Below are 25814 nucleotides of genomic sequence, written 5' to 3'. Positions count from 1 at the left end.
TTACTCCTTGCGGATATATGCACCGCCCTTGGCATGGACATGGACACAGCCTAGTGTCCTGGAATGGGAGCCCTTGATGATATTCACGGTACAGTATTATCCATGGGTGTACTGTATGATCGACCTCCGGGCTGCGGGTTGTCGATCATAAGAAAACAGGCCCTGTTTGAAAGCATTGCTGGTCTATTACGATAGGTTTTAACTTGACACCTCGGTGCATACACATACACAGCATATCTGGGATGAGCTGTGCTACTCGAGGCAGGGGTAATTTGTGTTTGTGTACCCCGCACTCATCTATGTAGTCCTTGCAGTGGGCCGGTTGGGAGGGAATGAGAGGGAGAGAGACAGCATGTACACCGCTCGATTCAAGTTCATAGAAATGGCATCAAAACTAAGTATGTAGATAACGACCAAAATACTGGAAAATTAAATAAAAAAACACTTATCTTACCAACGGTTTTGTGCTGAAAATAGATCCGGGGTAAACAGGCATTGCGTGGCCCCTCGGGGGGTTATTCCATGAGGGCAATGACGCAATTCTCTATGGGATCTTATCCCAGTGTTATTCTTAGATCGTGCTTACGGTCCAAGATACCAGATTAATGTTTAGCGTATCCTCTATACTATTTCCTGTCTAGGTTATTGCCTAGGTAGGGCTAGAATGCCATGCCATCCATGGATAGGACTGCATCGGCTTATCTATACCCATCCTACTGCCATCTGCTGCGATGCGATCTATAGACTCCCAGACTGACCAAACACCGATTTATTCCCCTGTAGAAACAAGTTAAGCCTCCTGAAATGCTTATGACCATGTGCCCTCGATCCCATGCACCAGACATGTTCGAGATCCAGAAAAAAAAAGAAAAACACCAACGCCAGCCCGTGCATGTCATCATCGTGGTCGAAAAGTGCGCCATGAACCACGCCAGAAAAGAAGAACCGAAAGGGATAGAATACATCAAAAGAGACATTATTCATGTTTCCCGTCATCCGATCTCTGCGCCAACACCTGGAATCCTTTAACCAACCCCATCGCAGACCCGGCCGCCACACCTCCCACCAGCACCATCTGCAGACCGCCAACAAGGCCCTTGCGGACATTGCGACGGCCTGTCCAGCCGCTCACGAAACAGGTCTTGCCATACCCAAACAGAAACAAGGCAACGACCATGGTGGCGATGGACCAGCGCAGGGCGAGGAAGGCATCGGTCGGTCCGACAAAGAAGTACGGCACCAGGGGCACGAATCCGCCGATGAAGTAACCCAGTGCAATAGTCAAGGCACAGATGACGGCGCGCGAGTCTGAGGGTTCGGGGAGCGTGTGGTGGAAGTTCATGAGGAAGGACGGGAGCATGGGCGACGACGACAGGTGGGTGGTGAGCTGGCTGACCAGCTCCGAGGGCAGATCGTACGGCTCGAAGATATCGGAGATGGTAGTTGTGACCGAGGCCGGGTCGGTCACCATCTGGTCCTGGGTTTCCCTTAATGTGGCTTTGTAGGATTCCCTGGGGGGATAGTCAGCGGTCTGCCTCATATCTGTGGATAGCTGTGCTATTTCTCTTTCTTTCTTACTCTTCGCTCTTTGCACCCAGGTATCCACCCAGTCCCATTGAAATGGCCCCCGCGATGAGCTCGGCCATTCCACCAAAGACAACCACCTTGGTGTCGCCCAGGGCAGACAACCCGGCCGTGAGAGCAAACGGCACCGTCATGCCGTCTGACAGACCGATAATAGCGTCGGAAACTGTTCGGCCATCGACGAAGCGCCACGTCTTCCGCTCGTCATTCTTCTGGGTTGTCGTGCCAGCTTCGATATCTGGTCGCATGTGCAGATGGGGATCTTTCTCGTCCGAGGGACTGGAGTCCGACAAGCGCGAGTAGTTGGACAAAAGTCCGCTGATTGACGTGATAGACATGGTGATTTTTGGACAGCGAAGAGAAGAATATGCAAGTGAGGGCTGAACCAGTTGAATTCCCGAACGAGAGCTCTCGACAGCTGGGTTGCTGAGTCTTTGTTCACCTCAAGGGAGATGGGAGGGGAGATCTCGGAGGGCGATTGTACGACAGAAAGGAGAAAAAAAGTCAAAGGGTACACAAAATCCACAGAAGGGCGACCAAGCATTTAAGCCATCGGGCACAATGCCACCTGCCTGTACCCGCAAGCTTTTCGATCGGAAATGGTGATGAGATGCAGTCGCCCCACAAAATCCTGTGGATCGCGGCCTATGGAGAGCAGCAGGCCGACAACGTGTAGTTGCAAGGGCCTTCCCTTGCTGGGTGCACGTGCCTTGCTGATTCGAGACGGTCTGGTCAGGTGGACCATAATGCTTAACAGTTCCAGCCAATCACAATGAAGGGATTGTCAGACCCTCCCCTCCATTCGATAGACAAAAGAGAAACCTGAGGCACGGGGCAAGGAGAGCAAGGGTTTCAAGCGGGGCAAATGACGGATCCCATGGATTTGTACAGTAGCTGGCTTTGAGCACCTGGGCGGGTCTGGCTTTGCTGATTTGTGGTTTGGTTTATGGATCAAGTTGGTTTTCGAATGTGACTAGCATGCAGTGGACGAGTCCACACTGTTGATATATGCAATTTCGATAAGCAAACACTCTGAGGTATTTATTTATATGAGATTTTTTAACAAGGACCGTACTTCCAGGTCAGGATGAATATAGGAGAAGTAGATAAACCATACAGTCTATTCTATCTATTTCTCAGGGTAACAAGTCCGATGCAAGCATGACGTCGCACGACTCAGGCCAGGGGATATAGAGACAGAGTTGAAACAGAATAAACTCGCTACGCAAGGGAAGGCAGTCTAGGAGGATCTAGGAGGAACAGAAAAAGAAAAGAAAAGCGGGTCTGCAATAGACTACCTCGACTACCTTCGAGACTCGACGTTGATCGTATAGATCGTATAGATCAACCACGCTCAATGCACATCGGACTTTAATGCAGCAGGAACCAAGTTAAATCGCAAGCACGGGCCCCTTGAAGAGTCAAGTGGGACCATCATACCGGTCGCAAAACGAGATGAAAGTCACCAGATCACGTCCGGTGGGATCCCGGGGTATAGAGAACATTATCGTACATCGAGGCCCATCACTCATAACACGTCGCCCAAAGCACGGTAATTTGGGAACAAAATGGCAGAAACATGCAAATAGTAAAAGATGAAACAAAGTAAACAGATCAAAAGTATGATGCAAGAATCTCGATAGATCGCATGGCCAAAAGTGAGGGGTCATATTCGACCTCTCTCTCAACTAGTTTCCATAGATCTCATTTTATAAAAAGATGTTCCACGGTTGGTATTCGTTTCGTCCGCAGGACCTTCCCGGCTTTAATGGGAATGTCTAGAGCATTGGTCAAGTCAGCACGGCAAGAACTTTCCAAAGCTGGAATATCCCAGCAACAAAAAGGAAGAACCTACGGCTTGCGCTTCTCAGCACCACTCTGTTGACTCGAGGAGCCCGCCATATCCCAGAAACGACTCTTATAAGCGGGAAAAGACGTATGGTTCCACATGTTGACCAGAACACTAAAACAGCAAACGTTAGCATGAGCTCAACCCAGATACTGGGATGATTGTGGGGTGAGACTCACCTCTGGCTCCGATCCTTGTACTCCTCATCTCGAATCTCCTTCACCTCGACCTTCATACCATCCTTGGTGAAGACGACATTCTTGCGCTCCATCTTCTCGCGCGTGCTCTTGCTCACACCCTGGACAATCGAGTAGGCGACGTAGCCAACAGCGGCGAGCACGCCAACGAGGACGAGAAGGATGATGAGGGGGACGAGGCTGCTGACGGCCATGGCGGAAAGAGGGAGGGCGTCGGTGGTGGCTTTGTGTTGGTTGAGTGGGGGCGGAGGAGTTGGTGGAAGTTGGAGTCGAGAAAGAATCAAGGGTGGCTGTGCACGTAGAAGTACCTCGCTTGAAGAGATCACTTGCCGATGGTCGCAAGGAATGTGTGACAGGGACGACTGTCGAGGGCCAAGGACTGTGTCGTGTGTGCGCAGGCTTGGGTGGTCTGGGCAGGGCTGCTGCCTAGAGGAATCCAGTGCCAAGCAAACTAAATGAGTACTTCCTCCTGATATGCAGGAATAAGGAGAGACCGAGAGAAGAGAAAGGGATTGGGATGAAACATTCCGAAAGGAATCAGGGGTCAGGGGACTAGACTTGGACATGTAACGGTTCGGCGCCCGGCAGTGACGATGATTGGACTGGGACGGTTTGGTTATGTGTGTGGCTGGTGAGGCGGGGTTGAGCCATAACTGTGTCAGCCACAATTTGTTCAGCCACAGCTTATGTAAATGTTGTGGGCCACTTTCTTCAGGCATAATTTAGAATCTCGATCTTCCCAGGTTATCCATGGATGCTTCTTATGGGTGATGAACCAGTGATAAACAAAAAAAAAAAAGTATGGATCAAAATCCTGCCAATCAAAATTTTCTCACACTCTATGCCTAGACTGCCGAGTGTTTAGTGCTTGATAGTTCTGTGCACTGTAGTATGGCGATCGTAAGCGGACGATCTCAACTGCGTCATCATGATAGCATCCAACCTTGAGAACCTTGAGAACTCCTCGGGCGGTGAACTCCCTTGGTGTGGGTGGTCTGGGGAAAGCTCTCCTCCTTTTCCTGCCTTTTATCTGTCTACACACCCACCCTACACCCCTCTCTAGCCTCGGCATTGAGCTCCCAGACTTCTTGCATTTTTGTTGCAACTTCACCCTAACAATGTGCGACATGCCGTTCTTCCCGATCTTCCCGATCTGTTTCCAATGTGGCACTGACCAGAATCCCTGTCACTGTAAGGTGGTCGGGCCGACGCTGGGTAAGTGGTGCCTACCAAGATATATAACAAATGAATACATGACCTAACTCGAATACCTTGGGGCTATCAGGGTTCTGTTGTACCATCGTGGCTGCAGTAAGTGTCCCAAGTCTACCACCTACTTATAAAAAGAGCTACCCATGGATGTTAATCTCTCTTCCAGGTCATCTGCTGGCCCGCCTCTATCTTCTGTGGCTGCAACTGCACCAAGACCGGGAAGGAGTATGTCGTAGCCCATTCTCCCCTGTCTCTCCTCGGAAAACAATAATCATCATAATGATAACCTGGCTAACAACTTCAATAGTATGCTGGGATACCCCGTCAAACTAAACGGACAAGTCAGCAATGCCATACCCTTCTGACGGGCAGAGATTATTGAGCGACGGAAGACGATAATGGATAAATGAATGGCTTGGCTGGCTTGAAATCCCGCTCCTTTCGGGTTGTGGTCTTTGGGGAGCCTTGGGCGAATGAATACACCGATGGTTTTTCCTTGTACAGTTCGGGGGTTTTTTTTCTATGATATAGTCACCTATCTATCGAGTGATTTTATTTTTATTTACTTTGTATAATAGCTAAGGTTCAGCACCGAACACTAATAAGGGTAAATTACCTTAGCGGAACGCTGTTAGATCTAGTAGCGGTGTTAATGTAGGCTCTTCCGGACCTTCGTCGCTAAATAACACTATAGCGTCCGATAAGCCTAAGGTGATTTCCCCGGAGTTGCGGGAGCTCCTCCGTAAGAATATCCTATAGAAACGTCAACAGACGTTATGATATTACTGGTGCTGTGCAGAGTCTGGTGAAAGACTCATCATTCTTATGGCTTGATCCTATGGCCACCTGATTGGTTTCGGTTCATGATTTTATGAATTTGTTGTATATCATTTTTTTATTCCACTTTTCCTTTTTCCTTTTACTGTTTTTATTCATGGCTAGTTGGAGGGAACTCATTGGAAGTAATTAGGGATCTGATCTTGGGCGTTTCTGTCTGGCATTTTTTTCTATCGTGCTAAATGTCCACTCTCGCTAAACTAGAGTCATGTTTACATATATTAAATCTCAAACTGAGCCTGGTTTCAGCATTCCATAGTGTTCCCAATGACCGACCTCATTTCCCAACTAAAGTGATCACTAAATTCAGCAGCAGTGAAGCGTTGATACCTCTCTAAACATAGAGACCGCGCGAAAACATTGCGCATTCCTTCGGTCATTTCTCTTTGGAGATCTCCCTGCCTTTCCAGCCAGGTTAAATATCTCACGATGCTTTCTGGATCGTGAAGTTGGATTATGTCTTTCCATTCATCCACAAAGTCGTCGTAGGAGAGTTGGTAGAGATATATTGCTCGTAGGGCTAACATTGCCAGTGAAAACACATCTGAAGCATGTGTAGAATATCGAATATTCTGATGCTCAATGCGCTTCAAATAAAACCATTCTGTTCGAGATTTGTTAGAATTTGAATAGTTAAGGATCAAGAGAACATGGGTACCTGGTGAGCCATATCCTGATATGCCTAGGCGGTCTGTTGCTGTTGCAGCAGTACCAACAGTATCAAAATCAATCCACTGCATGGTCATATAACCCAGCTCGTCTATCCATAACATTGCATTTCGTGCTCGAATATTGCCATGATAGTAGCCCTCTGCATGGAGGAGCTTCAGCCCTTCTGACAATTGTGCTATGGCCACCACTCGGAGTTTGTCGTTAATTTGGTTTGAAAGAATCATCCTTCGGAACTCTGTCTTAGGTGATCGAAAGGGTAGCATAAGCCAGTTTGGCTTGCTGATATCCCTACCCTGGACCACTAAGATCGCTTTCACAGGCATGATGTATTTGATGTGTCTTGCGAGTTCAGCTTGAATCAACCCCCCACGAATTAAATCCTCCTCATGTGAGTTCTTCATAGCCACAGTCTCCGGACGCTGACGGGGATCTTCGAGATCTTGAAGCTTTGCACGATAAACTTTGATTGGATCGGTGCGGCCTGCAACCACGCGGTCTTCCGTCACGGTGTAGTGTGAAAATCGCAATTGAAAAGGTGATGAGACGATGAGTTGAGCTGATTGGGGTCGAACATTCGAGTCTGATGGTCCAGCCCGGCGTTGAAAATCGGACGAGGCCCGTTCGGCACGCTGGGGCTTGAGTGACAAGCTCACAGGGGAAAAGGAATTCGCTGGGTGAAGACTCGGAGCACATTCGACGCAGAAAAGCCAGATAGCTATGATTATACACCAGTACAGCCATCCGTTGAATTGCATTTTCGACTTCACGCTCTTAAGGCGGATTGGAGGTCAGAGAAGAGCAAGACACGAGACATAGGGAATACAATGAAAATTGGGCTAGGTAATATCTCAGGTAAAAAAATTGATCCTTGATATGCCACTCCTATTAGACTAGCGCGGCCCCTGAACAAGACAATTACGCGCCCGACTCGCCCGACTTGCCCGACCTAACCCAAGGTGTACCTACGGATAGTCTGCGCCATAACACACCATAACCCATCGTGGGGCTCCAAGGAAGCCCCAATTGCGTGTGTGGGCGCTAGATTGGCTATCTGTATCTCTCTCGGGCTCGGCGCGTATCTATACAATAATATGAAGGGTGAGTTACCTTTTTTTTATCCTTTCAATGTTTTTCCCCCTTATATCTTAATTCATACTAACTTCTCTTCCCTTAGTAACAGTCATAGGCAACAAATCACCTATAACCCCGACTTACTCCGTAGCATATTGAAACAGCCACTCGGGGTATAAGACACTACACAACAGTATCTCAACGCAGACGGATTAGAGATTCAGAGTCATTAAACGAGAATAGTAAATGAAAAAAACAAAAAGGCTTGCTGGAACACAATGCGACAGACTGCAGATGAGGTATCCAGGTCGAACAGAAGAAACATGGAAGAAAAAAAAAAGCAGAAACAAACCCAACAAGAAAAGGAAAATCTTCCACCTGCTATACTCACGGTCTAAAAGGATGAACGTTGAGCTTCGCTCCAACCAAACTATCTACTTGAGCTTCTCCTTGAGCTTGCTGAAGAATCCACTCAGACGCTTCTTCTTCTTCTCCTCTTTAGCGCTGCCCTGAGCTTCGGACTTTTGCGCGATGGCGGCAGCATTCTCGGTACTGGCAGACTGTTCGGCGGTCGTCGCGGTCGAGGTTTCGGCTGTCGGTGCAGATGCCACACCGGTGGTCACGGTCGGACCGGTGGCCTCGGCGGACGAGTCGCCCTCGGTAGGGGCCTGGATCTGCTCCTTGCCCACACCCGACACAGCGGTCTTGGGCTCAGTGGCAGGGGCAGAGGTGGGCGCAGAGGTGGGTGCAGCACGACCCGGAGGAGGAGTCGAGGTCGGCGACACGTCCACCGAATCCACGCCGAGGTTGGTAGTGCCTCTCGGGGCGGTGGCTGAGGTGGCCGCCGTGGTGGTGGGAGCCGGGGCTCCCAAGGACTCGTTCACATCCACCTTCCGTTGAAGCTCCTGTTCCACCTCCTTCTTCTCGCCGACAGCCTCCTTGTTGGTGGTGGCTTCGGGGGCTTTATGGGCCTCGGCGATCGACTCTTGCACCACCTGCGGAACTTCGGAAACGGGCTTGTCGCCGTTTGTTTGTTTCTCCTTCTGGGACTCCAGCGGTACTCCGGCAGCCAACGCAGCCGTGGTCGAGGTGGGTGCCGCCGACTGGATGGTGTATCCCGGATCCGTCATCGCGGCCTGCTGTGCCGGGCCACCGACGTGCTGGTTGTGCTCGAGGTCCGTCGCCGCCGCTCGTTGCGCGGGCCCGCCGATCGGGAGACTGGATTCAGGGATGGTATTCTTGGAGACCGGGGGCAGGTTGAAAGCGCTGGGGCCGGCGGTATCAGGAGTGTTCTGGACGCCAGCACTGCCCAGAGGCACGCTGTCGCCCTTTTCATACGACTCCCTGTCCAGCTTCACACTCGACTCGACGGTGTTGCCATGGATCGTGCTGGCATCGGGGACCTTCTCCCCTGGGTTCAGCTTGATCGGATTCCCGTAGCCACCCGAGACCGGGATCGGATTCACGGACAGCGTCTGTTCGGATTCCTGTCCCGGCGTCTCGGGGAAGGTACCGGGCAGGCTGCCATTTGCCTCTTCTTTGGGAACGTTGGCCGCCAGGGCGGCGGCGGTGGAATCGGGGGTCACGCCAGACATGGTTGCGAGACCGTGAGCACCAGAGTCTGTCTGGGTCTTGATCTCCTCGGGCAGTAGCACGTTGTTGATGTTGTTGTGTTCGTCGTTCTCCTCACGTACCCGACTATCCGTGGTCCAGGTGCCGTCCACGACAAACTTGTGCAAGAGTCACGTCAGCGATGGGGCTGCTTTATAGTTAAAGAGGGGGGAAAGCGGGACAGGGTGGGTGACGTCAGTTCAAGGCGTCATGGAGAGAGCTGAGGGGTGCCTAGTCCTGCCTCAGGCAGCCATCGCTCACCGCAACGTTTTAAATACGAGAGAGAGGGAGAAAAAAAAAAAGGCGTGGGTGGTGGCATGGGGGTGTGTGTGTGAGAAAAGAAGACAGAAAGAGATCATTCAAAAACAAAGGCATACCTTGTACTGGGTCTTCTCCACTGGCAGGCTGACCTCCTTTGCAAAGACGTCGCCCACTCGGTCCAATTTCACTGTCTTGCCCCAATCATCGAAAGTGCCCGTTACAAACACCTCGTTCGCGTTGTAGGGCCTACATGCAATGCACACATCCGACCAGTCAGTGATTCAATGCCCGTGCCACAGGGACTCGAGGGTACTCGAGAGCAGGTCTCGGAAGCCGAGCTCAGGAACCGAGGAACGGGGCCAATTTCACTCACCATTGGAATATGAACGTGCCCATCACTGGATTAATCCAAGTAAAGAATAATAGAGAGAGGGAGAGGGAGAGAGGAACAGGAAATGTTGGGGAGTAGAGAAGACGGGGGTTTGGAGAAGTGACCAAGCTCTCTCAGTGGGGCACAGGCCAACAGGGCCTTTCGATGGAGTTGATAGTGATGCTTGATAGTATAGTTACAGAGAATTAATTATAGAATTTTAATTATGAATTGATTAAATTATTGAGAATATTAAAATACTGAAGCATTAACGTATTAAAGTATTGAAGTATTGAATTATTGAAAGATTTAAATTATTCAAGTCTCTACCATGGATGGCTCCCGAGTCTCAGCTCACCATGACGTGCCCGACTGCAGCAAAGAGAGAAAGGTGATCTGCATGGATAAGTCTACATCAAACAGAATTAGAGTGTCTTGAACTCATAGAACAGGGCAGATCTCCATTCTTTTGAATTATATTCTATTCTCTCTTTTTTTGGCTATGTCGTGTAAAACAAGAATCCAATGTTCCGTTGGATGTATAAGACATGGCTGAAAACGGGGCCAGGATACATCGCCACCAATGCAATGATCATCTACTGTTCTAGAAGACGCCTGGAACATGGAATTTTCTTTTTTCTTTTCTTTCTTTTACATTTACATTTTTTATGTTCTGTACTTCTTTCTTCTGCCTCTAGTAATCTAGTGGATCCCTCGTACAGTACGGAGTAGACTCTCCATGATCGACAAGGTGAAGCTCAGACCAATCTACCCCTCCTCGCATCCTTCTCTCGCCCCCTCTTCACGGCCATTGACTCTTTCTCGGTCTTGAGGGCGAGGAACATCTTTGGTGCAGGGTTCGGGTACAGCTTCCAGTGGCAACAGGTCAGTCAGACAGTCTCAGCTTCACTTTTTTCTTCCTTTTTCTTCTTCTTCTCTCTTTCTTTCCAATGTTTTGCATTTCTTCCCGAGACAAGAAATAAGTAGAAGAGAAGAAGAAAAAGAAAAGAAAAAAAAGGGTGTTAAAAGACATTCTCCAATTAGACCCCAATCTCCACTGTCTGCCCCTCCGTTCTGCGAAACGCGGATCATCTCGCTTTTGCCCAGCCCCGGGTTCCCACTGGTTCTTATGTTGCTCAGTTTCCCACTTTCTTCCTTCCCACACTCTGTCCTCCCTAACGCCCGGAGAGACACAGACTCTTTACTTCTCTTTCTCCAACTTTATCCTGGCCGGAGTCGCAGCCCCTCCGGCCCTTCAATCATGGCGGAAAGCTCGTTCCCCGGTACCAACCCGTTTCTCAGCGGGGTCAACAGAGAGAAATCCCCCGGCATCCAAAAGATCTCGGAGGATGAAGAATTCGAGGTGACGTCACCCACCAATGTGACATTTCGTCAGGCCAACGCCGGTGCGCCATCAGGGAGCACCAACTTTGGAGGCAGTGCGTTTGGTGGAGGGTCACAAGGAGCGTCGTTGTTCAGTCGGAGTCCATTCGAGACGGGGCCCGGATCGGGGCTGGGTCATCCAGAGGAGGACGGGCAGGGTTCGCTCCCGACAGGAATCGCCCAGCAAGGGTTCCCCAACAACTATGCGTTGGGTCGTCGAACCTCGGTGTCGGCCGAATCCTTAAATCCCACCTCGGCGGGCACGGACAGCTGGACGCCTCCGCACCACCCCAAGACGGAGGACCAGCTGGCCCGGCTCAAGACCGCCGTCAGCGGGAATTTCCTCTTCTCCCACCTCGACGACGACCAGTTCAAGACGGTTCTGGATGCCCTCGTCGAGAAACCCATCCCCGCCAAGGACATCAAGGTGATCTCGCAGGGCGACGCCGGAGATTACTTCTATATTGTGGAAAACGGTCACTTCGACATCTACATCCACCCGTCCGGCTCGGTGCAGCCCGGCCCCGATGGCCTGGGTAACAAGGTGGCGACGACGGGGCCTGGAGGCTCCTTCGGTGAGCTGGCCCTGATGTACAACGCCCCGCGGGCCGCGACAGTCTTGTCGCTCGACGCAAAAAGTACTCTCTGGGCTTTGGACCGCATCACCTTCCGCCGCATCCTGATGGACTCGGCTTTCCAGCGCCGTCGCATGTACGAAGCCTTTTTAGAAGAGGTTCCGCTACTCTCCTCCCTCAAGCCCTATGAGCGCTCGAAAATCGCCGATGCCTTGGATACTATCAAGTACCCTGCCAATTCGACCATCATCGCCGAGGGCGACCCCGGCGATGCTTTTTACCTGCTGGAGTCCGGCGAGGCCGAAGCATTCAAGAACGGGGTGTCTGGGTCTGTCAAGGACTATCGCCGAGGCGATTACTTTGGCGAGTTGGCGCTGCTGGACGACAAGCCGCGGGCTGCCAGCATCGTCACCAAGACGGATGTCAAGGTGGCGCGGCTGGGCCGGGACGGGTTCAAGCGACTGCTTGGCCCCGTCGAGGAAATCATGAGACGCGCGGAATATGATCTGGATGCCGCCAAGTCCCCTGTTTCCGCATAAATGTGATATGATACGAATGAATTCGAATTCGAATCCCGGGGAGGGGGAGGGTTGAGCAGAGGAACGCGTTAGAATGTTGCCTACTTCAACTCGGACTTCGTGTTCTGCCAGTTTGCTTGTTGTTTTGTTTCTTTTATTCCCTTTCCTATACCCTCCCTCTATCCCTCTATCTCTTTATCTCTCTCTCTCTCTCTCTCTCTCTCTCTCTCTCCACCTTGCCGCTCCACCGCGTCTCCGCCGACTCTACACTCTTTATGACTACGTGACTGTATCTACCAATCCTGTCTCTTCTATGTGCGGTGCGGTTTGCCTGACACAGGTACCTACTATCGTCCCTGTCATACTATTTTGCTATTCTGAATTGTATCGCTCGATCTGTTCCAATGCGTGCTGCTCTCTTCCTGTCTGTCTAGGTGAATGGTAGGAGGAGCCAATTGACTAGAATGTGATGATGATTAGGTATTTCATCTACAAGATAGGAAATATGCCCGGGTATATATTAGCTATAAATCAGGTATCAAACGATCCGGAATACATCCTTACATCACCGCGCAACTACCAAATCACTTCGCAACACCCACTTCTCGCCCCCTGTCACCTCATTCCCCTCGTGCAGCATGCATTGATCCCCGTGTCGGTGTAATAGCGCCATCCCCGTCTCCGGCGGGACGGATATCGGCGTGGGGTTGGGGTTCGCACGTGTTGGGTCCGGGTAGAAGATGGTTTCGCCGCCATTGCACGAAGTGAGGTAGATGAGCAGAGTCCAGGTTGTGCGAGCGGGTGTGGGTTTGGGAGTTGTCGGGGAGGGAGGGAAGGTTATTGAGTTGGATTCGTCGTCTGATGCGCGTCGATATTTTATTAGTATGTGCACATTGATCGCAAGACTATGTTTTTTTGTTCTGGTAACAACACTTACAATGCTGCCCGAAGAATTGACCTGCCGAGTACCGATAGATGCGAATATTCGGGTTCAGGCCTAACGGCTCCCCGCCCCAGAGCTGGCGCGCCCGTTGCGCGAGTTCAGTAGACATCGCAGGATCGCGACTATCCTCCTCCCTGTCATCGTTATAGTCTTCCTCGGTAAATCGCTCTGTCACCAGTTCTTTCAACGCTGTCCCACTCCACAGCATCTCGGCAAACCGCGCATCCTCGATCTGGAACCGGTCGTTGACCCGCACGGCCTCGTCCTTCTTCGGCTTGCCGGGGGTCGTGGTCAGGGGTAATGACGCGAGAAACGAGACGTAGTTTTTGCACAGCGAGCCCGACAGAAAATTGCGGATCAAATAGATCTGGTCGGTGAGCAGCGGCGTGAGGCTGAGGTCGAGTGCGGGGAGAAGGGGGCGGAGAGGAGGCCAGTCGGGCGCGGTGGGGTTGGAAGGCGCTGTGCGTTGGGGTTTGGAGTCGGTCTTCTTGGGTTTTGGCATGGTGTCTCTTGCTGAATTCTGCTTTTTCAATGTCTGTGGGACGATTCGTGTGTCGAAGAAAGTGGCATGTAGGTGATTGATTTTAGGCCCAACTGCTATCGATAAGATCTCCCCTCGGCGCTGCAACTTGCTCCGCTTCTCCCCCCACAGTGTCGTGCATTCATGTATGATCTAATAGCTCATAGTCGACTTGTCAGAAAATCTACGCTTCTGCCAGACCTTGCATTGTCCCATGGCTTTTGCTGTCAGCTCATCTCTAACTGCTTGGGTACCATTGGCGCCCGGAGGACCGTCGCCTTGCGCCGAATCTGCAGTGGAGGCAAGCCACCGAATATCAGAGGGGTCGACTCCACTTGAAAGCACAGTGTCTGGACAATAATAAAGCTGCGATCCATGGTCGTAGTCAAGTGCTCGAGGTCGTTGCGAGAGCCTGATGTGTTGACCAAAATAAGTAGCAAAAGCGCCCGTCGGTATTGCTCCCAGTAGTCTCTCTTTCCATCGAGTCTGAGACAACCATCTCCAAGACGAAGATCTTTTGGCGCCGATCTCGAACAGAACCGGTGAGGAACCAGGCACCCAAACCAGTCCACGGGTGGATCTGGTCGGAGAGATGGAGCGGGGCGGGAGAGAAAATTTGACCCGTGCTGATCCTCGCGATGCACGGGGGGTTCAGGCCGGGCAATAGCGAAGAAATCAGTTTTCAAGTCCAGAGAAATTGCAAGTTCTCGCTGCTCATCGTTTTGCAAAGAAACATTGATCTCATTGACAATGGCTGAGGTGTAGAAATGCGCAAGCTGGATTACGGCCGCCTGCAGACGCCACCCCGGCAATCGCTCACCGCCCGAGTCAAAGAGAGAACTTCAGCTTTTGCTCTTCTCCCTCTCTTCCCTCAGCACCTGTCATGTCGTCGCAGACCATGACTGCGCCAGCCGTGGGCCATCGACCGCCTGATCCAGGCCCTGAGAGTCCTATATATGACTATGGCTCCCACAACGACGCCTCGCCGTCCCAGCCTGGGAGCGACTCCGCCATGCGCGACATGCAGAATAATTCTGCCCCGTCGACTCCTCCCCAGGGCCTATCCGCCACGAACTCGATCGGAATTAAGACTGAACCGACTGAAGACCAGAGCCTATCGGCCCCGAGTAATCAAAGAGAATCCAACACGCAGTCCGCCGCCAGCGCGCTTCTAGCCCAGCTCCTCGGAAATCAATCTTCGCCGAACTCTGCTCCGGCTTCGACAGCACCACTCGCCGGCCTCCCGAATGAGCGTCAGGATGTTTCTGGAGATGTGAAAATGGATGAGGCGTATTCTCAAATGCTTGACACTATGGGCCCGGATGTGACGACTGCCGATCCGAATTTACAACAGCCTTCGACCGTGGTATCAGGAGGGATGCAGGATATGTCGAATGGAGACTCCTTTGGCGATTCACTTGCCGGGCTCGGTGCCGCTCACCAAGGAGACAGCGCAGGACCTAAAACATCAGATGCAATGGAAGGCCTCTCCGACCCACTCAACTCAAAGTCGAACCCGGAACAGCCCTCACTCCTGCCGCCCTTCGATTTCGCCGCCGCCCCGAAAAATGCGTTCGAGGCCCTTCAGCAGAACGAGCTGCTCACCGCCGCTTATCTCTCACAGGGCGCCGATCTGTCGGCCCTGGGATATCAGGATGGCGCGGCATCGGTTGCGGGCTCAGAACCTCGAATCCAGGCGTTTGCCAAATTAGAGTTTGATGATGGGCATTTCTATGTCAATACCTACTCGTTCATTCTTGGGCGAGATGTTCGGGCCGCGCGCGCTGCCCATCAGCGAGAGATTCAATACCGGCAGGCCGTGCGGAGCTCTCGAGCAAAGAGTTCCAGTGGAGGCAACACCTCGCACACGCCGAACCGGGTTAAACAGGAAGAAAGCGCTGCTATGATGGGAAGCGTTGTCAGTGATCGAGGAGGTATCATGGGTTTCGACCCAGATGTTCCTCCGCATCTTCCGGCCAACATCGATCTCAGTCGGCGGTCCTCAAAATCTTCATATGACGACTCTGTAGTGCCCTTGCACGCAACTCCTGCTCAATTACAGTCGACCACAGACTACAATGCGCTTGCCATGCAGTCTCTTCAAGAAGGCAATGGTGACGCGAAGCCTGTGGATACGCTCGCTTTGCTTCCATCTCCTGACTCCTGTCCTACGATCCCTATCCACCCCCCGACGACAGTCGACGGCAGCGCTGCTGGTCATCGAGGCATTTCCCGCAGGCACGTCCGCATTGCCTACAATTTTGACCGCAATTTGTTCGAGATGGAAGTGATGGGCCGCAATGGAGCGTTCATCGGGGCTGACTGGCTCTCTCCGGGCCAACTTCGCCCGCTACACAGCGGGGATTATATCCAGATAGGTGGCGTGCGCATCAGATTTTTGCTACCTGATGTCCCTATTGGTGAGACAGGAGCCGATCGGATGGAAGCGCAGCTGGCAGAAGAAGAGGACGCCGCTTCGATTGATGCCGAACACGAACTCGATGAGCCTGACAAGGTTGTCAGCGACAGCGCCGAGCCCAAGGATTCTTCCAAGGTTGACCTAACAAGCAAAGAGACCGACGAAGTACCGTCCATCGAAGCTGGAGAACAGCCGGCTCGCCGTCGCGGACCTGGTCGCCCTCCCAAGGATGGGATTATGTCCAAGCGCGAGCGAGCAGAACTCGCCCGGGAACAGAAGATGGCTGCCAAGCGAGAGGCTAATGGAGGTGTCACCCCGCCGCCGAACCGGGGCAAGGCAGGGAAGACGACCACCAAGGAATCCGTTGGCGCTGAGTCGCCCACGCCAAAGCCATCTGAAAAACGCAAGTACACCAAGCGGAAGAAGCCCGATGGCACATCGGTGGATGTTCCTATTCCTTCGACGGAAGGCGGCCAGCTTCCTGCAGAGCAACGGCCCGAGGAATCCATCAAGCCTCCGCCGGTCAAGAAACGCAAGCCGTCACGATCACCATCTCCCAACTATCCCCCGGAGTCCGCTTATTCGCAAGAGGATCTGGCCAAACCTCCTTACAACTACGCTGTGCTCATCTTCGACGCCCTAACAGATGCGGGTACCCCGATGACGCTCAAGCAGATCTACCGCGCGCTGAAGCTCAAGTATCCTTACTTCCGTTTCAAGTGCGAGACCGAGGGTTGGACATCCAGTGTGCGGCATAACCTTAATGGCAACAGCCATCTATTCATGCATGCCGAGCGAGATGGAAAGGGATGGTCATGGCAACTTCGGCCAGGCGCATCGGTCGAGAAGGAAAAGAAGAGGCGCCCGTCGCCTCCTCCGGCGCCGCCCCAGGTGTCGCAGCCTCCGCCCAATGTTCCTCAGCAATATATGCCTCCCATGTCCCACTCGTACGCACCCCCGCCGGTGGCACCAGCCCCAGCGCCCAACCAGCACCAGCACCAGCACTTCCAGTTCCCTTCGATCCCACCGGCCCCCTTTCCAACACCTGCTGCTCCACAACACTCCAGTCCTTATCCACCTCCTTCAACGGCACCTGCTCCCGCACCGACGGTGGCTCCGGCCCCCCCTGCGGCCCCGACCCAGGCTCCGGCTACGACTCCAACTCCCAATCCGGCCTCGAGTGCGACTCCGGCTGCAGCTCCCAAGCCCACCCCTGCTCCTGCCTCCTTTCCCATCCCGAGTACCATCCGCAACAGTCTCCCAGCTGCTTTCGCGCAGACCATTCCCTCAACATACACCTCTCCCTACGCCTCCGATACTCCCGCGCAAGGTGCTCAGGCCCGACCATCACAGACCCCAAGGCCTCCCCAGGGACCGCCGCAGCATCAGTCACCATATCCACCTCAAAAGCCCATTTCGTCTCACCCACCACACATCAACCCGCAACCTCAAGCCTTCCCTCCTCCCGCCGGACCCCCATTCCAACCCAAGCACCAGCCACCCGCGCAGCCCCGGGCGCAGCCGCCTTCTCACCCGCCTCCACAACGGGCCCCACCGTCTCATCATCCGCCACCGCAACAACACCCTCTCCCCGGAGGGCCTCCAACTCATCAACAACCCCAACCGCCTCCCGCTCAGCCAAATTCGGCACCATCTGGACCCTCAGAGTCATCCTCGTTTACTGAACGAGCGAACAAGGCCATCGATGACTTTGAGGCTGTTCTGATGGAGGACTACGAGGACAAGAACTACATCCGAGAGGTGCTCCGAAGTGCGCGCGCTCGTGTTTTGGGGGCTGCCACGGAAAGTTCATTCCCTGGCGGCGAGCCTAAAGATGAGGCCGTCATCATGGACGTTCTTGGCAATCTGGTTGGAAGCCTGAAAGATGAATAGTGGCTTGGAAAGCCATGTGTTTCTTTTCAGTGTGACGGCTTATGAATTTTGTTTTACGGGAGAATCGTTTTGGCTCGGGGAGTTTTTGTTCCAAGCCTGGTGTGTCTATAGCAATAGAAAAGGGGGTTTCAAGGGTGATGGACATCGAATCGTCCAACTTGGTGCCTCGCGGCGCTTGACCGGCCAGGGAAATGGCCCTTCCTCACGACTTTATCGAGTATACGAGTCTATGTTTGTGTTGGTTTCTTTTCTCTCTCTCTCTCTCTCTCTCTCTTTCTTCTTTTCTTGGCCTTGTACTTCGTCCCCTCTGTGTGTGAATCTTAATGATATCCCTCTGTTTTGTCTGACAGGCCCTACATGTGCGCCTGATCTTCTGTCCCCCCCTTTTTGTCCCCCATTTCGTTGGCAGATCCGGCGCATGGCCGCTGCTCTTGGAGGGTTGGTCTTGAGGCTCCCTCCTTCTGTCTTGTTTTATTTGCCGGCGTCTCCTCTGCTTTCGATGGGATGGGTGTCAGTCACCAAAAAAAAAGGAGAAAAGCGCTGCACAATAGACAATACCAATCCACATTGATGGAATATGATTCCTCTGTTCGTCTGTAGACTGAGTGTTTATTAGACTTTCGTATTAAATTTATAGATTTGGAAAAATATATACTCTCTTGTCCGTATATTTACTACCTAATAGGTAAGTAAACCACCGGTCTTCCCGCGGCTATAGATCCAAGTACCTAGGGTATCCTCACCGTGCATCTATGATTTCTGCCTTCCCCGCCCAGTGGAATACAACCAGAATTACACAGAAAACAGAAAAAGGTAAATAATCAGAGAAGAAGGAAAAAAAAAAAGAAGAAGAGGGGCGTGCATATCCACCAGCCCGGACTTTTCCTACCGCGGGGTTGAGGAGGCCGGGGGGGGAGGAAGAAAAAAAAACAGGTCGCGAGGGGAAGGCAAAGAGGGGGTGACGCAGACAAGCCGGTGGAGTGCAGTGAGTCACTTCGTTTTTCCTTGGTCTGATCTGATCTGTCTGTCATCTGCAGCTGGACGGAGTGGGCATGTCAGTGGATATCCTCGGTGAACTAATGTACTGGGAACTAGGATATACAATATGTATAAGTATGGTTCAGGAAAAGGTGCCGGAGGGAGCCGGTGAGACTTGGGGTTAGGGTTCGCCGTTTCAGGGCATGGGGGCTGCGTGGTTTTTATTCTTGTTACATCTTTACTATTTCTTGGGCTGCCAACCTTGAAGATATCTGTGTTTTTAAGTCCTCGGGGCTGAGATTGTCTTAACTCGAGAGAATAACCGTAGATACTGAAAGTGAGGTACTATGTATACATACGCACTTATATATAGTGCTTCACTAGGGTAACAACCGTTATTTCCACGTGAATATATTTCCAGAACTAATCCAGGATCATGGAATGACATATACTAATACTAATAGTATAATAGTAAATATAGCAGGTTATACTTCATTGCGCCAGGTATCTACGCAAGGCCTCTCGTTCCAGTCACAATTGCATGAACACCGCCTTCTCTCCATGGCCATGCATGCAGGGATCCGGACTGGGTTTAGGGGGGCTTAGGTGAGTCACTTGTTGCCCAGAGGACAAGTCAGAGCCCTTGCGTGGTCGCACCGGGTAATCGGGGCGTGTGATCGGAAGTCATTAGGCAGTCATAGAGAATGCTGTATTTATAGTGACTATATACTCTATATTTAATAGATATTACAATAGAAAGACAAGAAAAAAAAAGTATAGTCATATGCAACAAGATAATAATAATAATAATGTAATTATATTAATTATATTAATAAATTATCACCATAAAATCATAAGAGAATCGCAAAGACCCCCCCGGTCGGGCCTTAACGTGGGCCGAGCAACGGGCGGAATGTCAGCACATGGACCGATCACTGGTTCATATTGGAGAAGAAAATTCCTCGGTCTTCAGTTGCGCACCATGGATCCCAAGGGTCTTCAGGAATAACTATCTTTTCGTCATATACTATTGGAATTTTTAGGAGGCAACATCATTCTACGTATAGCAAACCTTAGGCACTCCAGGGCAATTCCAGCGACACGATTAGTCAGTATACAAGTAATGGAAATTGGCGGTGGAGCCACGAGGTCTTTTTTTTTTTTTAAAAAAAAAATTAAAAATTAAAAATTCAATGGTTTTTTTAGGGAACCAGTGACACGGCGTTGCATCACCGGATTCGCCTGAAGGGCCCGGCCAAAATTACATCGTATTGCCGACTTGGCAGGAGAGTAATCCACATTCACCTGCCTACTTCTCGAGAATCGGATGAATGGGTGAATAGAATAAATAATCTAGTAAAATAAGAAGAAGAAGAATATGTCTATTGCCAACAATCAATAGTCAATAATAATTCACAAAATATAATGAGAATGTAACAATAGCTCAAGTATAATTACCGGTGTCTATGAAACATTTCTGCCCCGGTCGAGACCCTGGTATTAATTACCCTGTAACATTACTCTCTGCCCACACAACCCTTTTCCTATTGCCTGTGCTTCTCTTCTTCTCTCCATCTCTCTTCCTCCCCCCCTCCCCTTTTGATTGCCATCTTCTCCCGGTTCAACGAGCTTTTCACTAAGTGTCGTTGCTAACCTCATTCCTCGTGAGGCTCGCCTGTCCGCGAGAAAATAAAAGTTTTCGGGTTAGATCTGGTCGCCTAACGCGTCTTGGGTCTTCTCAACAAATTTCGGTGCAGGGTTGCTCCTATTGTGGTTTTGCCTCCCTATTCCCCGAGAGGTCTTGAGCTCTTCAAGAAACGGTTTACACCCTCAGACCTGATCGTGACCACATACAAAGGGCTTTCTTGCCATTCGTTGACGTTCCTTCACTCTCATTTTCTTGTCTTCTATCCACTGGGTGGTTGAACATTCCTCGATGTCATTCAACTAGAGACGTTCCCTACGACTATATCAGAGCGACGCGCTCGTTGAGCAGCGCTCTCTCTTCCCCCCAGGCTCAGGGCGTGGCGGAGCTGTGGACGGTTCGTCTCCTTGTCTCTAGGACATTCTTCTCTCCCCTCTTGGGTGGATCTGGTTGGTGCTTCTGAGGCCTGTGTGCTGATTCCACGTTACTGGGAACACAGTGACCGTCTACCTCCCCGTCCTGAACTGGTTTTTCTCACCCTCTTCTTCGAGATGCCGTCTTTCTTCGCCCCAGGCCATCATGGCCTGCCTACGCCTCCTCACGTCACCAGTGGTGGTCGCATGGAGGAGCCGTCGTTCTACCCGGTCGGTCATGCGGGATTTCCTCCCCGCTACCACCAGAGCGGCTGTGACTTCATCGAACAGTACTCGCAGTCGGTGTGCTATGCTAAGCCGGCGCCCATGAACCTGCACACCCAGTCGGCACACCTGCTCCGCTCGGGCAGGGATATTAACACCTTGGGCCAGCCCATGTACGGCCCGATGACCACTCTTCCTCCGATCCGGACCAATGTCCAGCTTCCCCCATGGAGAGCGCCATCCCGCCCCAGTACCGCCGACAGGAGATTCCCCCGATGCAGGAGCAGCCGCGCAAGGAAGAGAAGGCGACCGGAGGTGTAGCCGCCCATCTAGATTACGAGATGGACCGCATGTCCGACTTCGTGGCAGAAATGGCCCAGGGAATGTATGATTTGTACACGACCAAGATCACCCTTGCAGATATTGACTTCGCGCGAAGCATCTACCCAGGATCTTCGGTTCCCCCCCAGTTTCGGAAATACGTCTACCAGATCCTGTCTTCAACCCGCCTGCCGAGCTCCACCATCCTCTTGGGCCTCTTCTATTTGTCCAGCCGGATGCGCATGCTGTCGGCCCAACGGGTCTTCCAGACGGGCAGTGGCCAGGTCTACCGCATGTTGACGGTGGCGCTCTTGCTGGGAAGCAAGTTCCTGGATGACAACACCTTCCAGAACAAGTCGTGGTCCGAGGTTAGCAACATTCCCGTCGCCGAGCTGAACCGCATGGAACTGGAGTGGTTGTTCGCCTTTGAGTGGAGGATCCATGACCGCATCTATGATCAGCAAGATGGATTTGCCTCGTGGCGCGCTCACTGGAAGAACTGGCGAGCCAAGGCCACTGCGCGCGCTCAAGAGTCTCGTCAGACTTTGGCGCCCCTTGACACCAATATCGTTCGCAGCCACAGCGTCTCTAAGCCGCTCATGTCTCCCGAGGGCCCCATTCCGCCACAGTACCAGCGCGGCTCTCACATCGAAAACTCGTGGCTCAACCCGACCGCGTCCGAGTACTCGCCTCCGTCGGCACCCCACAGCGGGCCCAATACTCCCGATTACTATTCGGTTGGGCCCTGGGCGTACTCGAACCCGCCGCCGCCGTATTCCCGGGCATGGGTTGCACCTCCACCGCAATACATGCCGCCGGCGCCGCGGTCTCAGCCCCCGTCCTACCATCACACTCCCGCGTACGGCTTGCCCTTCGCGCAGAGCGTCTGGACAGGTCACGGTTCTTCGTGTGGCTGCATGTATTGTGCCAAGCATCTTGAGCACTACATGTGCAATACCGCCTTCCCTTCTCTGCAACCGATTCTTGCAGGCTAGTTGAAAGTCTCTTTCGGACTTTCTTTTTCTATTCTTTCTTGCTCACGACTTCCAATGAAACAGACGACATTTATGGGCTTGGGGCTTGTACCGCCTAGTCGTCCTTGCGTGTTTTGCCGTGTTTTAGATTTTCTTTTTCGACATTTGCGCGATTTGCATGGTTTGAGTTCTTCGATGATACCGTTTTCTTTCATACTCTCGATTTGATTCGACTTTCACGCCTTACTTCATTTTCTGACCCGCCAGCCCTATGAGCAATCGGCATCCTGTGTCACCCGAAAAGTACTTCTGTTCTGCGTCTGCTGGTTCGTGTCGGCAAAGCGAAAAAAAATTCTCAAAATAATCAAAAAAAGAGGAAAAAAAAGCGCTCCAACCCCGCGACATTGGCACGCCCCGGTCAATCCACGATGCACACAGTTCAACCACGTCCACACACTGATGTCATGCTCTTGGCTCGTCGGATCTTTTTCACCCTTCCGGGTGGCCGGAGCCGCAGTCACGACGATCACGAATCCCCAAAAACCGTCCTCGTTGTTTATTACCCATGACATCGGTTCATATCGGCTCATTTTTATTGTTTTGTTATTTCAGGCTTGGCATTTTGTCTGGCGGTTGATTACCCATAGAGTGCTGTTTCGTTTTTCTTTCTGCCTTCTCTTCATGTCGGTACATTATTCCCACTCCCCACGCTACCATTCGTGCCTCGGCGTTAATACTTCTTCTCTTCTCTCTTCTCTTTTTCCCTGACTCTTTTTTTCTTTCTCTTATCGATTCTTTTGCCCCATTGATTCTTCTGATCCTCTTCATCCCTCATTTTATTCATTCTTGTTCCGGTCGACGTCTCAGTCGTTCGTTCTCGATTTACCTTTTCTTCTCTGGTGCTTCTCAAGTCGGATGCGGGTGCATGCTTCGGTGAGTCTGGCGGTTTTATGTCGCCTGGATTCATTGCCGCTCTGCTCCTGGCTTGGGGGATTAATGGTCCCGAGGGAACTGGCCTGTATGTAGTCTATTTGATCTCTTTTGTCCCTAACTCCTCGGCAAGCAAGTGCTTGATTGCCCTCGTCCGGGAGGGTTGGGGAGCCTTTGAAGACAAATAAAATAACAAAAACATTGGCAATTTGTCATTTACTTTCCCCTCTGTGCAGATGTCTTTGTTATGTGGTCCTAATAGGTTTAGGTTCCGGTATCTAGTCTTTCCTTTATCATCACTTAATGATGTCGCCTTGGGGCGGGATCTAACAATCAGACGCAGGAGTACTAAATACTCATAATTCATAGATGTACCACCTACCCGCGACGATGCAATACGATTGTCATCTCCCCCCCTGGTTCTAGGTAGACAGCTACAAGAATATTGCTGTCAATAGTGTCATTTCATTAAACCTAGCTTTCAGAGAAGTATGTATGCGATGAGAGAGGTCTAGTAGCCGTAGTATCTGAGTAAGTTCCGTTTACTCGTGGCCGACCCATAATGAGCCCAATCATCACCCTCCATGTAGTACACTATATAATTTCATGAAAATATTAGCTATGCTTCATGGCAATATTGTATATCCTTAGTGCCATGTCAAGGTATGAAGGTCTCAACTTAATATTATCATACCTTGGTTGTCAACACTGTTATCCACGGCTCTCGGGCTTTCTATGAGGAGTTGCCGTGCCTCCGTAAAACCATAGACCATATGTCCCGAACAAAGCTCATGGTCTATGTCTATAAAAAGAATATAACCAGGTTAGATTTTAGCTTTTTATCTCTCTCTCTCTCTCTCTCTCTCTCTGTTTGTGTGTGTCACCCTCCAAGGTCAATACTCACAATGGAATAGGAAATGGATAAATTCATGAACCAAGTGGTAGCTTAGCCACTCCCTCCAAAAAGAGATATGCCGAAATTTAGAGCTTGCCCCTTCCCAGTGGGCCTTTCTGTTGTCAGGGCCGATGACCATCCATTTTAATGTGCAGTAAAGGCTTTACTGCATACCATGATGTAGGTTTTCCTGACATTTGCAGCAGTGAATGACCTTTCAGCACAGGCATAAAGGTTAGGTTCCCACCATGCATGTTCTTCAAGTCCGGCCTCATAGAGTAAAGGATCTATGACATAGTCAGCGATCTGGGATCCATACGTGATGATATGACTTGAAACCCCTTGACTTAGAATGTCAGGACAGACAAGGGAATATAAGAGTTCAGCATACCCCAAACTTGGAACCCTGCTATGCGGTACTTTCTATATTTAGAAGAGGCCAGTGATTTGACTCTTATGGTTTTTTTTTTTTCCCATCGCTGAGGAGGTCATGTCGCACAAGATGGGCATTTCCGCAAATAATGGTTGTTGGTTTCCTATCACGGGCTTCGAGGTATTCCTTGAGAGATTCGGTTCTTTCTAAAATAGCATCAAGGTCAGCCAAGTACAGAAAAGGCTGGGGGTAATAAAAGTATTGAAGGATCTCACCGTAAACAGTGTGCCAACGTGGTTGATTCACAGCCTTTGACACGCCATTATCTCCCTGGAGAGCGAAAAAAGCTCGCTTGCTCCTTAAATTGTCGTACAAGCTGGCCTTGTTGGCCTCGACAGTTGCCATCAAATTGTAGGCGACATAAACCATTAATGCTGCTTCGCTAAGAGCATCCGAAACCTTGTTGTACACATTGCCTTTCTCTAAGATTCTGAGCCCTGATAGATCGTGCTCTCTGAGATTGCGACAGCTGCGACTGATGATGTTGCCCTCTATGCCAATTGTCCAAATACCAAGCAGGATTGTCAACAGACGAAATATCTGCCATACCCAGCCTCGGCCGGCCATAGTGTGGGTTGGGTTGTTAAGGAAGATATGGGGAGAGATGTGAGGGAGAGAAAGAAGGAGGAATAGCCTTCTCTGTAGAGATATTCCTTTTTTTTTTTTTTTTTTTTTTGTTATGTTATGTCTAGCGATGTGTGTATAATTAATTCAGGGGCTGCCAGGGGCTTAGGCTCTCTTCTATGCCCTGCATGGTAGAACGTTCAGTTTTATATCACACCTAACTTCGGATGGTATCCTCAAATAAAGTCATTTATCTATTATAATAATAGTATGCTAAAGCCTTCAATGATCAAACTTGAGTCAATTGCTCTTGAGTTAGGTATTCGGCATGGTACATATACAGAATTTGTACACTTTGATCACCACCGCCTCCTCGAGTCATTGGGGGCTATATACATACAGTACATTGAAGAATTTTCGAATTTCAATCCAGGTACAGATCAACTGCCCACCATTGACCGATGAGCGATAAATACTCTTTCCTAGTCTTCAAATGAGGTTGACTGTGAAGACACCCCTCT

At 51.0% G+C, this 25814-nt stretch overlaps 10 protein-coding genes across 10 annotated transcripts; 5 read left to right on the top strand and 5 right to left on the bottom strand.

Moving 5' to 3' along the window:
* Nucleotides 1-976: 976 nt before the first annotated feature.
* On the bottom strand, nucleotides 977-1922 carry NUU61_004903 (VIT1/CCC1 transporter family protein; the record flags this gene model as incomplete). The annotated part of the gene is made up of 2 exons (XM_056655485.1): nucleotides 977-1511; nucleotides 1579-1922. The coding sequence occupies 2 exons, from the start codon at nucleotides 1920-1922 to the stop codon at nucleotides 977-979; spliced, it is 879 nt and encodes a 292-aa protein (XP_056511098.1).
* Nucleotides 1923-3435: 1513 nt separating this feature from the next.
* On the bottom strand, nucleotides 3436-3824 carry NUU61_004902 (uncharacterized protein; the record flags this gene model as incomplete). The annotated part of the gene is made up of 2 exons (XM_056655484.1): nucleotides 3436-3547; nucleotides 3613-3824. The coding sequence occupies 2 exons, from the start codon at nucleotides 3822-3824 to the stop codon at nucleotides 3436-3438; spliced, it is 324 nt and encodes a 107-aa protein (XP_056511097.1).
* Nucleotides 3825-4748: 924 nt separating this feature from the next.
* On the top strand, nucleotides 4749-5224 carry NUU61_004901 (uncharacterized protein; the record flags this gene model as incomplete). The annotated part of the gene is made up of 3 exons (XM_056655483.1): nucleotides 4749-4845; nucleotides 5009-5067; nucleotides 5150-5224. 3 exons carry the CDS (start codon nucleotides 4749-4751, stop codon nucleotides 5222-5224), a joined length of 231 nt encoding a protein of 76 aa, XP_056511096.1.
* A 700-nt stretch (nucleotides 5225-5924) lies between these two features.
* On the bottom strand, nucleotides 5925-7106 carry NUU61_004900 (uncharacterized protein; the record flags this gene model as incomplete). Its single annotated transcript, XM_056655482.1, has 1 exon — nucleotides 5925-7106. The coding sequence occupies one exon, from the start codon at nucleotides 7104-7106 to the stop codon at nucleotides 5925-5927; it is 1182 nt and encodes a 393-aa protein (XP_056511095.1).
* A 750-nt stretch (nucleotides 7107-7856) lies between these two features.
* Nucleotides 7857-9690, bottom strand: NUU61_004899 (carbohydrate-binding module family 48 protein; the record flags this gene model as incomplete). Its single annotated transcript, XM_056655481.1, has 3 exons — nucleotides 7857-9152; nucleotides 9411-9540; nucleotides 9668-9690. The coding sequence occupies 3 exons, from the start codon at nucleotides 9688-9690 to the stop codon at nucleotides 7857-7859; spliced, it is 1449 nt and encodes a 482-aa protein (XP_056511094.1).
* A 1235-nt stretch (nucleotides 9691-10925) lies between these two features.
* NUU61_004898 (cyclic nucleotide-binding domain-containing protein) lies at nucleotides 10926-12161 on the top strand (the record flags this gene model as incomplete). Its single annotated transcript, XM_056655480.1, has 1 exon — nucleotides 10926-12161. The coding sequence occupies one exon, from the start codon at nucleotides 10926-10928 to the stop codon at nucleotides 12159-12161; it is 1236 nt and encodes a 411-aa protein (XP_056511093.1).
* Nucleotides 12162-12705: 544 nt separating this feature from the next.
* NUU61_004897 (uncharacterized protein) lies at nucleotides 12706-13585 on the bottom strand (the record flags this gene model as incomplete). Its single annotated transcript, XM_056655479.1, has 2 exons — nucleotides 12706-12998; nucleotides 13078-13585. 2 exons carry the CDS (start codon nucleotides 13583-13585, stop codon nucleotides 12706-12708), a joined length of 801 nt encoding a protein of 266 aa, XP_056511092.1.
* A 901-nt stretch (nucleotides 13586-14486) lies between these two features.
* On the top strand, nucleotides 14487-17915 carry NUU61_004896 (forkhead domain protein; the record flags this gene model as incomplete). Its single annotated transcript, XM_056655478.1, has 1 exon — nucleotides 14487-17915. One exon carries the CDS (start codon nucleotides 14487-14489, stop codon nucleotides 17913-17915), a length of 3429 nt encoding a protein of 1142 aa, XP_056511091.1.
* Nucleotides 17916-21089: 3174 nt separating this feature from the next.
* Nucleotides 21090-22492, top strand: NUU61_004895 (uncharacterized protein; the record flags this gene model as incomplete). Its single annotated transcript, XM_056655477.1, has 2 exons — nucleotides 21090-21389; nucleotides 21410-22492. The coding sequence occupies 2 exons, from the start codon at nucleotides 21090-21092 to the stop codon at nucleotides 22490-22492; spliced, it is 1383 nt and encodes a 460-aa protein (XP_056511090.1).
* Nucleotides 22493-22742: 250 nt separating this feature from the next.
* On the top strand, nucleotides 22743-23040 carry NUU61_004894 (uncharacterized protein; the record flags this gene model as incomplete). Its single annotated transcript, XM_056655476.1, has 2 exons — nucleotides 22743-22774; nucleotides 22848-23040. The coding sequence occupies 2 exons, from the start codon at nucleotides 22743-22745 to the stop codon at nucleotides 23038-23040; spliced, it is 225 nt and encodes a 74-aa protein (XP_056511089.1).
* Between the last annotated feature and the right edge of the window lie 2774 nt (nucleotides 23041-25814).

The sequence above is a fragment of the Penicillium alfredii genome (assembly GCF_028826965.1).
Source record: "Penicillium alfredii strain IBT 34128 chromosome Unknown utg000007l_segment0_segment0, whole genome shotgun sequence".
In the NCBI taxonomy this organism is placed as follows: Eukaryota; Fungi; Ascomycota; class Eurotiomycetes; order Eurotiales; family Aspergillaceae; genus Penicillium; species Penicillium alfredii.
The sequence above is the reverse complement of the archived record's forward strand: the minus strand, read 5'-3'. Positions and strand labels throughout refer to the sequence as shown.